Below are 19,602 nucleotides of genomic sequence, written 5' to 3'. Positions count from 1 at the left end.
TCCTTCCTCAGTTCATAAGTGAAATCAACTTTTTAATCTCTACAAAAACAAAGAGATACATTTCCTTGATAAAAATTGTTGTATTATTTCTCAAAATATTCAACTTCGTGATTCATACACCTTTGCTTGTGTTTGAATCAATCCCAGAAAAAATTATTACATTGATGTTGTTACCTAAAAATCATGGTTTTTAAGATGATGAAAATACATCTCCACATTTTTTTCATAAGAGAACAAGAGAAGTCCTTGGTTAATAAATCAGGTGAATACAGGCAATGAACCATTAATTTGATGTTTTTCTCCGTGAATAACAAAGTGTTTGAAGGCCTGTGCAGCAGCTGGCATTGGTATGATGAAGAATAATATAATGTTATCAGTTATTTTTCCAAATTGTGTTGATGACTTGTGGAAAGCAAATTATTGTATTCCATTTGGCATTAACTGTTCTTCATTCCTCTACAGCAACTGTTGTGATAAATCACTGTAATCATAGAAATAATGGTCATTTCCATGGAAGTGCTTCATCAACAAACAATTCATGCTCGTTTCACTTTATGATGGAACAGCTTATTGCTGCACACAAAAATATTGAAATTTTTATCCTGTTACGATGCTGTCTACTGATTTTGAATTTCCTTGCTAAGATATTTTGAGCATTTTCTTTCACATACTGATATGAGACTGTTTTTGAGCTTTGGAGAAACTATGTAGAATCCATTGGTGAGAGATTTTTTTTCCTAGCTAAATTTTCATGGAAAGCCAAATCTACTACAGTCACTGTTTTGTGTAAAGCTGTTGCTACCTCACAGTAAGTCATATATTAATCGTCTTCAATCTCGTTATGCACACCATCAATGTCTTTTGGAACAGCAATTAATTTTGGTGGAGCTTCACTGAATTCATCACTGACTGTAGCTCAACAATGATAAATTTTTGCAAAGCAGTTGTGAAATGATTTTTCTGATAATGGCTGATAACTAAAACGTTAATGAAGGGATTTGAACCTTATTTTCAAGTTAGACCTTTACAAAAATCATAAGAAATTATGCAGTGAAAAATCTCCTCTTGAAATTTCTCTTTTTCATAAATCTGTACACAAAATTCTGACCTGCAATTGCTTTAACAATCACAGACAATAAATCTTAAAAGCAATAGTTTCGTCTCATCTCAATAGTCTTGTCTACGAGTCATTTCTAATATGTTAGAACTTGCCTTCACAGCATTTCTAGTGCATTGGACAGGCTTCTGCCGAACATCCTTCAGTTCACACCACAAAAAATGCTTATTCTTTTTGCCCAATAAAATATACCTTGATGAAGCATCAACTCAGAATATGAAACTGTATAACAATATGGAATGGAAGTAAGCAAAGAATACTAGCTTTACCATTTTTATAACAATTGTATCTGAGAACATTCACATTGAAAATAATGATTTGTTCAAGGATTTCAGGAATTATGTGATAACCTCCTCCAAATTAAAGTACTACCAAGTCATAATCCTATGAATTTGCAACTGCTATCCACAAATCTCTATATTTTATCATATTCTGGTGTGCAGTATCTTGCACATTCTGTACCCCTTGTAACGAATTTTCCCCCAAGGTGCAATGACAACGAACTGTCTATAAAACATATATTAATGGCAATGGAAGTTTCATCAATAAATCTTACAAAAGCTACATCAATAGGTGATTATGTTAAACCTGGATTTTCAGTAAACTCTTATCAGTTCATTGATGTTGCTGTGGTCATCAGTCTAAGGACTGCTTTGAGGCAGCTCTTGACAGTGGACTTTCCTGTGATAGCCTCTTCATTTCTGCATTTCAACCAACATTCATCTGAGCCTGCCTACTCACAGTTCTTCCCCCCAGAAATCTCTCCATTCACAAATTTGCTATGGCTTGATGCAACAGAATGTATCACATCAACTGATACTTTCTTTTATTTAAATTGAGCCATAAATTTCTTTTCTCTCCATTTCAGTTCAGTACCTTCACATTAATAATACAAAATACCTATTTAATCTTCAGCATTATCATGTAGTACCAGATTTCAAAAGTTGGTATCTCTTCTTATCTGAATTCCTTATCATCCTAATTTCTATTCCATACAAGACAGCCCACTAGATTCTTCAGATAAAACTTTCTAATATTTACATTATTATTTGTAGTTAACAAATTTATCTTGTTCATAAATTCTTATCTTGCTATTACTGGTCTTCATTTTATATCCTCTCTACTTTGTCCATTATCATTTATTTTGCTGTCAAAACACAAAAAAATCAGCTAATGTATTCAGTGCCTAATATCATAATCTAATTCCCCCAGCATTACTTGATTTAATTCAACTACATTCCATTACCAATGTTTTTATTTTGTTGATGTTAATCATATGACCTCTCTTCAAGACACTAACCATTTTGTTCAATTGCTCTTCCAAGTCCTTTGCATCTCTGACAGAATTAAAGTGTAATTGCCAAATCTAAAATTTTTAATTTCTTTTCCCTTAACTTTAATTCCCTTTCAAAGTTTATACTTAGTTTCCTTCAGCATTTGTTTAATGTGCAGTCACTGGAGATACACTACAATCCTGTCTCACTCATTTCTCCACTACTGCTTCCATTTGATATCCTTTGAGTCTTATAACTGGAGTCTGGTTTCTGTACATGTTTTAGATAACCTTTCACTCCCTGTATTTTATTGCTGCTATCTTCAGAAATACAAAGAGTGTATTCTTGTCAACATTGACAATGAATTTCTCTGTATCTAGAAAAGCTATAAACACATATTCCAACAATCGAAGGTCCAGGCTGAAATAATGACACTAGATTAACACTCACCATATAGTGTTGATGTTGGGATGCAGACAGGTACAACAAAAACAAAGACTAATAAACACACATGTGTGGGCTGTTTTTGCATGAATGTGTGTGTGTATGTTGTCTATTTCAGAAGAAAATTCACAGGATCAGTATTGCCTTGCTCATTTCTAAATTTTTCTGGAACCCAATCTGATCTTACCTGAGGTTATCATCTACCAGTGCTACCAGCCTTCTGTAAATAATTAATGATAGTATTTTGCAACCATAACTCATGAAACTGATGATTTACTAATATTGACACTGTAAGCACCTGTCCTTATTTGAATAGGAATTATTACAGTATTTTTGAAGTCTGAGGATCTTTTGCCTGTCTCATATTACTTGAATACATGGGACAAAAATTTTTTCTTTGCTGGATCTCTCAAAAACCTCTATAACTCTAAAATAATATTGTCTCCTCCAGGTTCTTTGTTTCGGGTTAGGTATTCATATGCTCAGTCAAATTCTTCTTGTAGTAGCCTATCCTCCATCTCATCCTCAGTTGCTTTCCCTGTCTTAGCCACAATATTGTTTTTAAATCCATTTTCCTTGCGTTGACTATCTATATGTTCCTTTCAGCTTTCAGCCCTTTCTTCTTGCTCTGTACTAGCCTGCCTACTAAGCACCTGATATTTGCACAGATGCTTCTCTTCTCTTTTCAGTATGGCTCTACATGTTATTATTACATCAGAGCTGTTAACTCTGAACAACTTGAGTTCTGGCTCTTGATTTTTAAATAATTATATATCACAAAGCCATGCTTTTTTCTAAATTAATATTATAGCACCATTCTATCAAATTGTGAGTTGTGGGTATATTCTATCCACATTTCTGTCAGATTTAACCTCACAACAAGAATTCTGTCACTAACATGATACACAGTATAACACTTCCAAATAACTTCCGGGAATTCAGCCAGGTAACACTTTCAGCGACCGCCGATATTTCGGTGGGAGAACACCCCGCCATTTTCAAGGCAAACTGCAACGGACAGGTGGCGTACATGCAAATTTAATACTTCGGCTCTCGGACAGAAGCAGGAAAGATAACACACACACACACACACACACACTGAACACTAGTGCCACCAAAGATGACCAAAGTCAGAGCTATCGATAGTGAGACTATCAATTCGCAGGTGAGGCAGCGTTGACTCTGTTCCTCTGTTTTTTGACAAGGGAGAGAGCCGGATTCCAAACAGAGTTTAAACAGAAACCTCCATCCCTGTTAACGAGGTTGCTCGCTAATTTAATCTCAACTGCCTCCGTAATGACACTGTCCCAATAGCTGGACGTGCATGCCAATATCTCGGTGTTATTATATAACATGGGGTGACCAGTATCCAAGCAATGTTCAGCAATAGCAGATCTATTTGGCTGCTGTAATCGTGTGTGCCGTTTATGCTCAGTACATCTGTCCTCCACGGTCCTGATAGTTTGACCAATATATGCCATGCCGCAGCTACAAGAAATACGATATACACCCGCCTTACGCAGTCCAAGATCATCCTTAACAGAACTCAAAAGTGCTCTAATTTTAGATGGAGGTCGGAAAACACATTTCACATCGTATTTCCGTAAAATATGTCAGATCTTATTGGATGTGTTTCCTACGTAGGCAAAAAGGTAGTAGACTTAGGTGTTGACCCAGAATTATCATCAATCACCCTATGTACAGTTGGTCGATAGCACAATGCATGTTCAATCTGTCTATCACTATAACCATTTTGACGAAATGTAACTTCAAGATGGGACAGCTCAGCTGGCAAAGTCTCAGCATCAGAAACGACAGGTGCCCTGTGTACCAAGGTACGAAGTACCCCTTCACGCTGAGCCGAATGGTGACAACTATTAGCTTGTAAGTACAAGTCGGTGTGAGTACGTTTCCTGTAGACTGCATGTCCCAATGATCCATCATCCTTCCTCCTAACCAACACGTCGAGAAAGGGAAGGCAACCATCCTCTTCCACCTCCATCGTAAAACGAATGTTCGGGTGGATCGAGTTCAGATGTTCTAGAAAGACATTCAAATTCTCCCTACCGTGAGGCCAAACAACGAAGGTATCATCAATGTATCTAAAGAAACAGGCGGGTTTTAAAGGTGCCGACTCCAATGCACGTTCCTCAAAGTCTTCCATAAACAAATTTGCAATCACAGGAGACAATGGACTACCCATCGCAACTCCATCTGTCTGCTTGTAATACTGGTCATTAAATAAAAAGTAAGTGGATGTCAACACATGCCTAAAGAGATTAGTTAAATCAGCACCAAACCTGGCTTCAATTAACCGCAACGAATCAGACAGAGGAACACGAGTGAAGAGAGAGACCACATCGAAACTCACTAAAATATCAGAGTCATTCAGCCTCAGTCCCTCCAAACGACGTAAAAAATCAGCTGAGTTCCTGATGTGATGTTCACACCGTCCTACTTGTGGACTCAACAGAGAAGCAAGATGCTTGGATACACGATATGTCGCAGCGCTGATGTTACTCACTATAGGACGGAAAGGAACCCCTTCCTTATGAACCTTTGGTAGGCCATATAACCTAGGGGGAACCGCACTATAGGTGTTAAGCCTCTTGATTGTGTCCTGTGACAAACCACTTTTCTTCAGGAGGCTGTTGGTCTTTCTCTCAACACTTTTTGTGGGGTCAGCATCGATTCTGCGATACGTTGAATCAGATAGTAAACGTTGCATCTTTCGTACATAATCATGTTTATTTAAAACAACGGTGGCATTGCCCTTGTCAGCAGGTAAAGTAACAATACTGGGATCAACTTTGAGAGAGCGTAAAGCAGCCCTCTCTGCTGCTGTTACATTACTCTTGGGTGGACGAGCCCTAGTCAAAACACGGCATGCCTCCCTCCTAACTTCCTCTGCAGCGTCAGGAGGTTGTTTGCAAACTGCCTGTTCAATTGAACTAATAAAATCAACTAACAGCAAATTCTTCGGAGTGGGTGCAAAATTTAAACCCTTCCCTAGCACGGATAAGGTTGCGTCGTCAAAAGATTTCTCTGTGAGATTTATCACAGAATGTCGAGATATAACATCCGACTCCGCACGATGAAAACGTTCAAACTTTGCCAAATGCCGGGCAGTAACGGAGTTGTACTCCCAGTCAGCTTGGGTCCATGAGGCACCATCCAACCAATCCCAAGTGAAATCAGACACTTCAGATGCAACCATTAAATGAAAACGATATAATTCTTTGGAAACAGAATCCAAACGTCGACAAGTAAAACGAATCCTTTCGCGAACAAGAGCCAAGCCAGCACATTGCTTAATACGATTGGTGGCAAGAGAATTAATATGGTGCACAACCTTAGCAAATGTTGGGACATGATTTTCATCACAACACCTCAATAAAAACGACAAAGCACATTGCAGTCTAACTCGACAGCTATGAAGTTTATCCAACTTACGTAAACGCCGATACATTTCCTCCCTGTAGAGGTGAACAATGTGAGACCTGAGTTTCTCCTGGCGTATACAACTTTCAAATAACTTCCAGGAATTCAGCCAGGTAACACTTTCAGCGACCGCCGATATTTCGGCGGGAGAACACCCCGCCATTTTCAAGGCAAACTGCAACGGACAGGCGACGTACATGCAAATGTACGCCTGTCCATTGCAGTTTGCCTTGAAAATGGCGGGACGTTCTCCCGCCGAAATATCGGCGGTCGCTGAAAGTATTACCTGGCTGAATTCCCGGAAGTTATTTGAAAGTTGTATATGCCAGGAGAAACTCAGGTCTCAGTATAACACTTGTGAGATTTATGAAGTAAATAAAGTTTACTTACAGTAAACTGTTTAAGTTATTAACACATCAATTGTTCCTGTATATCTCTCTCATGAAAAAAGTAACTTGTTCATTTTTTATCCTCACACAATTTTCTCCTGTGTTGTGTGCAATACATATTCAAATTTTCTCTCAATGAATATATAACTTCATACTAAGCAAATCTGAGTTTTACATGGCAGATATTTATCACATTGAAATCACTAAGCACATTATGTATATAAATGACTTTTTACTGTTTTTTCATGTCAGTCTACATGCTAATATGGAATTCGTATTCAAGTAACTTGGTTACAATTTCTTACAGCTGAAACAGTGGTGTTGATCATCTGCTTTTCCAGCACCTTCAACCTTACACTCAGTCATGAATAGAGTAAAAATGAATGCATATAATGTGCCTAAAGTAGGAAGCATGAGAAATTCAATTGTTTTAAATTAGTACTTAAATCTATGTAGCAACTATTACTAACTAGTACACAGTAATAATGAAAACTACACACCCCTGTTTGTATTTCAGGTCAAAATGTAATAGTACTCACCTTTGGAACAAAATGCATCAAATGGACTTATACATATCCTTGTCCCTGGTGGTAAATGGCCAAACTGATGTTTCCTGTGTAAGCAGGTTGATAACCTGCTTGACAGGACAGACACAAGGTTGCCCCCTACACCATTGATAACAGGTTGGAAAACAGCAATTGTTGGGTATTTTGACATTAGAACATCCAGGAACAGACCACCAATACTGAAAAATGAAAATTTTGATTAATTGTACTGTGAGAAATGTTTCTCACTGGTAACTACATAACTGGACAATTTTTTTCCATAACTAAGATTTACTGCAATGCTGAAAAAGTTCAGAAAATTTACATTACATATTGTGTATAACTCTCATTATATATAATGATCTTTAAATGAAATTATTGATTTATTTTGACTATAAAGAAGAATATTGTGCTGTACAGAACCCCCTGCAGTTTTGCTAGTCCAGTGTAGTATGCTGGAGAGCTATGGAATAACTGATACAAAGCAACCAGTTGGCATCCACTCCTATGACCTTGAATATTCTAAAAAGTTAAAAGTCACTATCACAAATTAGACTGGGTAATTAGGTTGCATGAGTCACCAACTGAAAGTTATTAGGCAAAAACTCCTCAGTTCAATAATATCACTATGTGAGCTCAGAGTGTTGAACAGGATATCATCCATGGAAAAGTTGTTGATTGTAACCATTATTGTAATGCCCTCTAGAATACAATGCCTCGTCTTTCCAAAAACATATCACTATAATTTTATAATTTTATCTGCACTGATGGTAAACTGAAATTTCTTTGGTGCAATGAGTCATTATAGTTTCATTGTACCAGTTGACATTTCATTTTAGAACTGAGTGAAAGGCACCCACACTTTATTAACTATGCCTGCTAAAAAGCACAAACCTTCATTCATGCTGCCACTGTTTGTAAATGATTTATACACAGGCTTTGCTGTTATCAGTTGCCATTCTTGATGTGCAGCACAAAGATATGTTATCTGTTTTCAGATCCTTACCCATGGTGATATACATGGGAGTCATGGAGGCATCCAAAATTATTTGCTTCATTTAATTTTGTACCCCAAAATGTCACTGCAGTTGTTACAGCTTGTTGTCAAACCAATCTCCATCTACATATAGATAATTACTCTGTAATTCACAGCCAGTAGGTTCATAGAACCACTTTCAGGCTATTTCTCATTCTTTCCACTCTCAAATAGCACATAGGAAAAATGTATACCTAAATCTCTCCATGTGAGCTCTGATTTCTAATGTTTTATTATTATGGTCATGTAGTTGGGAGTCAGCAAAATGCTTTGTCATTCATTACATAGTTGCTGAATAAAATTTCATGAAAAGATTTCACTTATTGTACCCCTGACACTATCTCTATTATTTTGCAATAATAAAAAATAGCTGTTCTCCTTTGAATTTCTTTTACATTCTCCATAAATTCTCTCTGGTAAAGATCCTAGTTATATATCTGAGATGATATTCCATATGACAGAAATTTAAGTAGAAGTCATTTGTGAAGAGCACTGCCAAAATCCTTCCGGAAATCTTGAAGTATAGAATCAACTTGCAATCTGCTGTTGATATTACTCATCACTTTGTCTTAGTAAAGCATCAGTCATGTTTCACAAGAATGATATTTTCTGAATCAATGCTGGTGATGTGTCTATAGATCATTACCTTCAAGGTGTTTCATAATGTCAGAACAAAATATATGTTCCTAAATCTTATTACAAATAGTGTGGGTCTTTAATACAGTAGATTACTTCTATTATTTTTTTTTTTTTTTTTTTTTTTTTTTAGTATTGGTGTCACCTGCACAACTTTCCACTTATCAGGAATCAATCTTTCATCTAGCAAGTAGTTGTATATGACTGCTACAAATGTAGTTATTTTATCAGCATACTTGAAATGGATCCTAATTTGTAAATAAATGGGACCAGGCATTTATTAAATGACTAAAGTTGTTTTGCTTTACTGAGGATACCTACCTCCAAATTACTCATACTGGCAGCTGATTTTGATTAACATTATAGAATATTTATCATCTTTGCTGAAGGAATTTCAGAAAGCCATGTTTAGTAACTCCACTTTAGTGAAGCCTTCATTGGTAGCATTACAATCGTCATCACATAGTGTAGATTGATTTTGTCTTGCTGCTGTTTTAAGTCTCTTTGTATTTTCTGCCAAGTTTTGAGATAGCTTTTTGTTGTGGTAACTATTAAAGCTTCTCACACTGAAGTCTAGACTATATTTTTAGCATCAGGAAACAATTTCCAATCTTGAAGATTTTTTATTCTTTTAATCCAGCAGATGCTTTTCTTTGTTTCTACAACTGCGTTTCAACCTATTTTGAGTACCACAGGGGTTATGTTCTTTCTATCTCTTATTTTTTTAAAAAAAGTCATGTGACTAGGGCCTCCATTCAGGTAGACCATTCGCTGGGTGCAAGTCTTTCGATTTAACGCCACTTTGGCGACTTGCACGTTGATGGGGATGAAATGATGATGATTAGAACAACACAACACCCAGTCCCTGAGAGGAGAAAATCTCCGACCCAGCCGGGAATCGAACCTGGAACCGTAGGATTGACATTCTGCTGCACTGACCACTCAGCTACCGGGGGCAGACTATCTATTATTAATTTACTTAGTAACAATTCTCAACTACTGTCAAAACTATTTCTCTGAATTTAAACAGCATTTGGTCGATGCTTACGTAATTGGTATGGAAGGACTGGAGGCTTCCTTTTAGAAAGGTTCCAAATTAATTTTTATCTGCTACCTTGAACACATATATTTTATGTTAATCTTTTATTTAGATGCTTTGGTATTCAGTATCACTACAATGACCTTATGACCACTATTTTCTGTATCCGTCATGACATTTCCTGTTTGCTCATGACTGTTTGTTACTGAGAGGTCAAGTGCAATATTGTAACCATTTACACTTTTTGACATATGTAACACTACCTCCTAATGTATCACTCAGCTTCTAATATATTTTAATCTGTGTTAAACCATTAATAAATCAATCAATTAAATCTTTATTATCAACATAAGCTGTATCATACAATAAAAGATTTTGGCATAGATAACTTGTCAATTCCAACATTATATATGGATGGATAAAATTAATCTAAGGTTATAATACATATACTGTTACTTTTTCTGACATACGGTATTTATTCCCAAGTTTTGTTCAGTATTTGTTTCATATGGACTGCACTTCCCCATCCAGATTACATTTATAAATCTCGTGCCCATATAATACAGAGATTTTTGATATAGTTTGAGTCAGAGGCTAGGAAGAATTTATGAACTTCTTCTGAGTATGCCTCAATTAATTTGAAGAATGATATCATTCTACCAGCCCATATTTCAGAATTATACTTTATGAAGCACTACTAATTTTGAGTGTGGCTCATTCTTAAGTGCATCTACAACAGACATAGACATAATCCACATCAAACAGAAATAGTGTGCCATGGATACTTGTGGATAGAACAGTCATCAAAGTGCATGAGCTCACATTGTGTAGCCACAAAGCACACCTGTATACAGCTTTTTACAGTGTTACCTATTTTTAGCTCTTGCCATAACATTGGTGGCCTTTATATAAATGAGACTATTCAGTCAACTCAGTGTGCTGTCAACATGAATACTACATAACATATTTTAACTTACCAGAATACCAAGGTATTCGACAATGTTTATGATGTCCCATTGTCTGTCCATGTAGTGTGTTCACTATTAACTGAAGAAAAGTGTGTTATTTTTCCTCAATGAACTTTATCCACATTCAGTTTGAAAAAGTTTCAGAATCTAGCAATGGCCACAAAAACAGTTTGCATTGTCTCAGCATTGATATGCTATATACAGCAAGTATACAGAAATAGAGTATATGTTTCTTACCCCAAACTGAAAAAAGTATTTTGGTGTTGGGAAACATAATTAAACCATTTTCTTTGAAATGGGTTGCCCCACATCCAGCTTCTTGGTCTTTCCTCTTCTTTGAAGGCAGTTCTGGCCACTATGTTGAAATGTGTCAGGACACTATTCAATGTGAGCCAAATACATCATCTGACATCAAGTACTATGTTTTCACATAATTTGTGCTGTCATTTTGGAATATTGCTGATACGATGAGACTAAATGTTTTATAAATATGTAGTTGTTGTTTATTGTAACAACTTCATATTTAAGACTGCACACAATGTTTGAAACATTAGGTTTTACAAGATCTCCAACAAACAATAAATTCTTACTAATACAACCAGAAACAAAATGACAGTTTTAATCTGTATCAGAGTGTACATTTTAATAAAACTGCATACATTTCAAGATTAGTCATTATCCTTTGCATACTAGACTCTTACCAATTTAGCCACTCAAGTAAGTGTCAAACTTTAACTTGGCACAGCAGTCTGAGTGCTTTTCAGTCATACTCTTCCAACAATATGAGATTATACCTTGCACAATATACTGAAGATTCATTTTGCCAGCATGTACAGTTTGTTTCCAGTGTGAGTTTTTCAATCTTTTGTAGAACTGTCCCATAATGAAATCTCCTGAGAGATTAAAATCACATGAACTAGAATAACTGAAGCACAATTTAGTTCGCCATATCCTTATCGAAAGAGCTATCTGAGCACACCTAATAACTTGATTCAAAGCTCCAGTGTGAGAGTATATCTGTCCTGCATTGAAAAACTCCATATAAATTTTCCAAAGTATTTTAATGGTCTAGCACAGTTTTAATCTGCCTATAAGCGTCATTGAGTGTATACCCTGCTACAGAGTGAAAGTTTCATTATAGACACAACATAAAAGAAATGCCAAAGAATGGCTCAGATAGAGCCTTCTGAAAGTATTTATTCAACAATGTAGGCCTATGTAGCATAGCTGCTGTAGTGTTTGCGAAGGTAGAAAAGCAAATTTCTCTTATTGAAGCTTTAATTTGAACTGAGAAACATGCTTCAATACATGATATGTTAAGACCACTACCTGCAAAAGACAATTGTTTTAACTAGAGCTCCATTGAGACCCATAGCTCCATCAGGAAGGTTTTGGAATCAAGCATAACAGCACATAGCCACATGTGAAAATATAGGTATTATTATCCAAATGCAGTGTTTGTATTGGCCTTAATTGGAGATCTAAAGCAATCAGGATACCTGATCATGATATAAAATATGTGTGAATGAAGCAACATGACAATGTCAGACTATGTTCATATCTGTTCTAGAACTAAACTACACTTCACAAATATACTGCTGAATGGTGCTGTTATCAAGGCGTGACTGTACACAGGTAACAAGACAAAACTTCCTCAAAGAGCAATATCAGCACTAGGCACGAATACCTTAGAAACTTAGTGTGTGCACATAATACCAGAATAAAGTTTTCACTTATATTGTGTTAAGCTTCACAGAAAGGAAAGAGTAACACAAACTCGTACTGCAACTAAAGCATTATATAACAATCAGTATTGTTTACATATTCTCAGACAACAGTAGGCAGATTGAGGGACTCACCTCAAGTAAGTTAAAAAAGGTATTGCCATGTAGAAACCAAAAGCTGGCACTAGTTATGGGAGCAATGTCATCAACCAAACATTAACACTCCATACTGAAAGAACATTTATTTACCACACATATGAAAGGAGAGATAGAGCTGAAGAGCCTGCCTCAGTAGAGACTGTTCTTATTAATACACACACACAGAGTGTTTTATGGAAACACAAAATTCAATAAATAAGTAAATTCTCTCTACACAACAGCATCATCTGTAAAAATCCTAATAGACCTTCTGACAGTCCTGTAATACTCCCTTGGGATATGGCCAAAGTTACTTTTACATCTGAAGATTTTTCTCCATTAACAATGACATGCTGCATTCTATTTGCTAAGAACTCTGCAGTCCAATCACACAGCTAGTCTAATATCCCATACACTCACATTTTGTTCTTAGGTGGCAGTGTGGAATTGTGTTATGAAAGTGTTCTTTTCACAGTCATACTTACTAATTTTGGTCTGCCAGTAGTCAGCCTGCATATCCATGTGGAAGCTACTTCACTCCCACTGGGCAGTCTCAAGTGTCATCAGTTCATGTCAGTGGGTGTACATAACTAATTTTGATTTTGCTTAGCCACCCAAAATCAATGCAGAATATGGCTGCCTTCTGGTGAAACAACAAATCTGAAGGGGCATGCTCTGTCACTGATTGTTGTTCTCACAACATTGGCTCCTGTCAGTTGGACATATTGTCTGCTTGCAACCCTCAGAATAGTTGCCTATGAATTCTGGAACATAATATTCTTCATCTGGTGATGCACACCCAATATTACAGAAAATGATGCCTCTGGATCAACTAGGTGGCTGGACTGGTTGGTCCTTAATGATGTGACAATATTGGAAATGTCAGTATGGATATATAATAAAGCAGAGGAAGTATGCAAAAGTGATGATGATGATGATATTTGGTTTTTGGGGCACTTAACTGCACAGTTATCAGCATGTCTCCAGTCCCCTGGCAGAGAAAATCACCAACCTGTCTGGTAATCAGACTTGGGGCCCTGTGTTCCAAAGTGTTGATAATGGATGGAGAAAGGTAGGTGAAATTACAACAAAAGTGTTCTGATTGTGTGACAAAAGTGTGAGTTTCACATTAAATCAACCATAATGTGCAATGTGCATAGCCACATAAGTTTGGCATTCACCAGTTGTGGCACTGTTTGTGAGATAAGCCCACCCACCATAGCAAGGTCATACCATATGATATGGGAAAAATCAGTGTTTAATGGCCAAATACTGCATGAAAAGTAACAATAAAATCAGTTTTTAACTGTCATGAGACTGGCACAAGATGTGTTCATTATACTGTCCACCATTTCCTACCACAAGGTGAAATCAAGAAACAGCATGTTCCACAATGTGCAGGAATGTCTTAAAGGTCCCATTCAGATTGTGTTGGGCAATACACATCTTTAATTCAGATACATTTGTAATCTTAGCACCAAACACATTATGTTCTGATAATCCCAGAGCAAGAAGTCACGCAGATTAAGATCGGTTGATCTGGATGGCCAAGCTGTTGGGAAGTGACAGCTGATGATTCTAGCATTTCCAGAATGCTCTGCATCAACTGCTTCACTGTCTGTGCAATGTGCGGAGGTGTGCCATCTTGCATAAAAATGATCCTACCCCACGCATCCATGCAGTTGAATAGTTGGGATGACACTGGTGCTCAAAAGACTCTCACAGTGTTTACCAGTAATGGTACATGTAACAGGAGTCACATGACCCATCTACTGGGGAGGAGAGGGGGGAGGGGGGAGGAGGAATGATGCAGTTAAACTAAACCACACAGTTACCTTTGCAGAACATAGTTTTACTTGTTGATGTGCGAGTGGCTTTTCCATCACTGATACTCTGCAGTTCTGTATATTGACATGTCATTGGAGATGGAAATGGGCTTCATCTGTCCACAGAATGTTCCCATGACCATTCATTGCCCACTTCCCTGTGAGCTAGAAATCTAGAGCAAATCATTGTCTCACTGACAGGTCAGCATGAAGCAACTCCTGAACATGGGTAATTTTGTATGGATATCAATGCAGGATACTTCATAGAATTTTATGCACCACACTCACAGGCATGGCCAAGCTTTGGGCAATGACCCTGTGCACTCCATGTTTACACACCACTGCTCAACTAATGCTGTGGGCATCTCTTTTACTGGAGTCAGATCGTTTTCCTCTCTCTGGCATGCTGCACTTCAAAAGAACTTGTCTTTTTGAATTTATGAATCATTTTCTCTAGAACCTTCTCAGACATTGGACTAATGCCTTTTTCCGTACCCTTGAGTGTTCAGGACTTCTGCAGAGGTAATGGTGCACAGTCGCTGTTTTTGTAAAAGAGCTTCATCAGCAGCACTTGATTCTGCATTGAGACACTTGTGCTGAGCATCTCAGACACAAACTGAGGAATAGCTGTGTACCTTGTTTTCTTTTTTGCATATTATGCCACTTACAGTGTCATCTAATGGTAAAATTTTAGTTAATTTTTTTGTTTCCATAATGTTTTCGCTTCCTTGATAACATGCAATTCAATTTTGATGTATTTTAAGCAGCAGTTCATTTTTACAGCATTTTGAAACTGGAATTTTGATTCTGATCATGCTGTATATGATGACGGACTATCTGAAAAATATACTATCAGAGCTTGATATCATTTCAAAGTGGTGCAAAGGTCAGTAACTTCACCTGAATATAAAATTGTCCACTTCAAAAACTGCAGAATATTGCTATCATATTATTAGATCATCAGTAAGCAAGTAATGGTATTAATTGAAACAGGTCTTGAAGGCCCAAAGGTACTGACTGGCCACCATGTCATCTTCAGCCCTTATGCATCACCAGATGCAGATACGGAGGGGCATATGGTCAGCACACTGCTCTCCCATCTATTGTCAGTTTTCTTGAGTGGTATTGCTACTTTTCAGTCAAGTATCTCCTCAATTGGCCTCACAAGGCTTGAGTGCACCCCGCTTCCCAACAGCACTGAGCAGGCTCTGAGGTGACCCATACAAGAGCTAGCCAAGCCCAACAATGCTTAACTGCAGTGAGCTGATGGGTACTGGTGTTATTACTGCGCAAAGCTTTTGGCTAATCATATTGGTCAACTCGTAGAAATTCTTGGGTTCAATAATTTCCTTCGTGCCATATGCCAATGGGACAGGAAGAAATCCTAACAATTTGTACCCCTGCAATCATTCCAACTGTAAAACCTACCATATGCATCCACCCAACCCACTACCTAATATTCCATCTTTTTATAAGAAAATTACTACCACTAAACTGACAAAGCATATGTGTGCATACAGAAGAACTGCCATTCGAGGGACACCTAGTACTCAGTTTTTGAGCACACTCTACTCTCCTACTGTAAAACCTACCATATGCATCCACCCAACCCATTACCTAATATTCCATCTTTTTATAAGAAAATTACTACCACTGAACTGACAAAGCATATGTATGCACACAGAACAACTGCCATTCGAGGGTCACCTGGTACTCAGTTTTTGACCACACTCTACAGCATGACTCAGAGGTCTCAAAGCTTGCTGTAAAAGTCTCCCTTAACTCCACAGATGAAAACTTAAATTAAACATACCACTGCAGCCCACTACTGTCATAAACCTAAGTAAACAAAAGTAATGCTTTAATATCCTCTATAAGGCAGGAACATTCATTTTCTGAAACCTAGGAATAGCTATTTTTTTTCTAATCCAATATGTTTCTATTGGCATCAGTGTAGGAAAAACAGATTGCTACATACCATAAAGAAGACATGTTAAGTTGCAGACAGGCACAATTAAAAGACATTTGTATGAAGCTTTTGGACACAGCCTTCATCAGCAAAAGAAAAACACACACCATCCATACACTCAGGCAAGCTAATGAGCCTCATGCACACAATACTGCCAACTCCCAGACTAGACTGCATTCCAGCTGGGGCTGCTGGAATTGGTGGTCATGAATGCATGAGGTGTGCTTGCTTGTGAGTATGAATGATGTGTGTTTGTCTCTTGCAGGTGAAGTCTGTGGCTGAAAGCTTTATGTAAGCTTTTTAATTGTGCCTGTCTGCAACTTAACATGTCTTCTTTATGGTGAGTAGCAATCTATTTCCTCATGCATTGTTGATACTTCTACCTGGAGTTTACGTTGTTTGTTTCTATTGGCAAGTACTTAGAACTTGATCTCCTGAAGGTAAGTATGAATCAGCCACCATGTATCCCTATAATTTTACAGTATTTTTCACATTTTTGTTAACATTACAGTGGTCAATAGCTTGATTTCAAGAAGTGGAGCTATAAGTTGAATTAATATGAGTTCTGTCATTGATAGATATATTACAAAAAGTTATTTAAAAATGTACACAAATAACAAGGAGACATCAAGAAAATTCTCTTGTAAACAAACAAAATGAGAGGAGGACACAGAAAATCATCATCAGAATGTTTAAAATGTTGTGTTGCATCATTTATTTTTCATCTCTTGGGATGGTAAACGTACCCCATAAATGAATCATTATTTTCAGCCCTTTAATGATTATCTATTGAGAGATATTTCTTGAAAACTAATTCAGATACTCAGATTAAATCATCTATTATTTCTGTTCAAAAATAAAATTGAACTAGATTGAAACTAGTAAACATACAGCCCTCTGTAAGCTGAAATGTAGTAGTAGTAACATAGATTATTAAACTGTTTCAGCCACATTTTTTCTTATGTTTCAACATGTACTGACTTTTTGAGTAGATATTTGTTCAGTGTGGTATTCAGTTCCTTGTTTAATGTTTACAATTGCATTTCTTGGAAATGAAACTGTTTTTCTCTATATGGATCAAGGTAATATAGATTAACAGTATAACTCCAAGCTACACTACCTAACATGATGTCTGCACGGAATATTGCTTCTCAGGATGAAATTTATTACATTCAATATAAAGTTTTTGTAGTGGATGGTCCCATGCCAGATGCACTCTTGATATTTTGTTGATGTCTCTAGCATGCCATTGTTGAATTATTTACTACAGATAGTCATCTCACCCTTCAATATTGCCCATAAGTTTCTTACTGCTATGTTTTACACTGCAGCTACAGAGTTCAGTGAGGCATGAGCAGGCTACTAGCATCTGGTGCTGTGAATTTCCATGGTGCTCATTAGACCCATTGTCATTCAACTGCCATTTGTCACAGTGCTATGACAATGAAGGAAGTTATTCTACATTAGCAGATGGCATATTATATTCTGCTGAACAGATCTGGAATAAGCCACAATAATTCTACCTGGTTTTATTTCAAGGCACTAATTGTTTTATTTGATTAGGAATGTGCATCATTTCATGCCACAACAATACCTTAGTAAGTATTATCAGATATTCCTGAAGTTTTCCTTGTTCACTCTTACAACAGTTCAAAATAAGTGTGCTTAAGTTTATTTTCATATCTCTTTTAGTTTATGAACTGTGACATACTAAAATTAGAAATACTATTACCTTCATCTTATTTAATTTAAGTTATCTTAATCTCAGAAAAAAAAAAGCGAACAGCTCAATTACAGACAAAGGTTTTGGCATATCATCAGAGTTGCAATTTAAAAAAGTTTGAAAAGGTTAAAATGGGAACTGTAACATAAAATGAATTATTAAACAGATTCAGAAACATGTTCTTTTGACTAAATTTAAAAATTTTAATAATATAACTTATTTACCAAAGGAACTGTCCACTAATCTTGAGATTGGGACCATTATGGGAATAATCATTATAATATTATTGTCCCCTTTACATTCATCTTGCATTTACTGTTCCCCCTAGCTTCTAAAATTTTGCCACAGTATTTTAATGAGGTAAGAGAAGGAGGTAGGAACCGAATTTGAGAAAACAAACGTTTATTAACGCTGTTTTTAATTTCAGATACTGACTGAAAAGGGTACTTATAGTCCTGTGGGTTGCATTCAGGGCTGAAGAGAGTGATGGGAAGTGTTTCTTGTATATCAGTTCTTACAGAATATAGTTACTTTCACTCAACAGACATAAAATAACTTTTTCAACTGTGAATGATTATACCAGGTCAACATTTGGTTGTAGGCACATGATAACAAACAAAAAGTATGTCTATTTTCTTGTATTATGATGTTTATAAACAAGAGGGTAAGAATATGCAAAGATGAAAATATTATGATGATAACATAATTTATTCATTAATAGTGTACATATGATACATGCAGTTTTTATTGTATATAATTCATTATCAGACTTCATCAACTTTTCACTACAAGTGCCCTTGAGTCACCTGAGTGATGAGCACTTGTGCCCAGCCATGAGTTCATCGCTACCCCAATCCCAAGGAATTGCCAATGTCATGAGTAAAATGTGATCTCGGTACACTTGCTGACTGCCTCTACTATTTATTTTGGTCAAATATCATGCTTGAAACACACCAGCACATATCATGTGTCTGAGATTAGTAAATAATTATAACACAGTGTAGCTGCTAAAAATATGGGACTGAGGAGACTAAATACTAACTATGTGCAGTACAGTGCAAAGTGGGGTTATAAGTGGTTGTTAAATGTGATCTGTCCATGAAATGAGGATGGTGAGTTAAGCAGGATCAGCTACTTTTTGAGGGGAGTTATCTGTCTCATTTTACAACCATGATGATTCTTTGGGATGGGATATATAAAACACAGTGAATGAATAAATGACTGAATCTTTATATCATCACTGGTTTTATGCTCCGCTTTTCTCTCTTTATGTATTAATCTATAAAATGTAAACTTGACACTACACAGCATCAGTAAATGTCACAGTCATCCA

The 19,602-nt window shown here is 36.6% G+C and overlaps 1 protein-coding gene across 1 annotated transcript in view; it reads right to left on the bottom strand.

Annotated features, from left to right (window-relative positions):
* Positions 1-19,602, bottom strand: part of LOC124556154 (solute carrier family 41 member 1-like) — a 369,549-nt gene that overhangs the window by 14,350 nt on the left and 335,597 nt on the right. The window contains exon 8 of the mRNA XM_047130165.1: positions 7,205-7,410. Within this exon, the coding sequence (XP_046986121.1) occupies positions 7,205-7,410 (206 nt within the window). The remainder of the gene's footprint in view (positions 1-7,204; positions 7,411-19,602) is intronic.

The sequence above is a fragment of the Schistocerca americana genome, chromosome X, assembly GCF_021461395.2.
Source record: "Schistocerca americana isolate TAMUIC-IGC-003095 chromosome X, iqSchAmer2.1, whole genome shotgun sequence".
NCBI lineage: Eukaryota > Metazoa > Arthropoda > Insecta > Orthoptera > Acrididae > Schistocerca > Schistocerca americana.
Note: the sequence above shows the minus strand (reverse complement) of the source record. Positions and strands in the feature narration are given on the sequence as shown.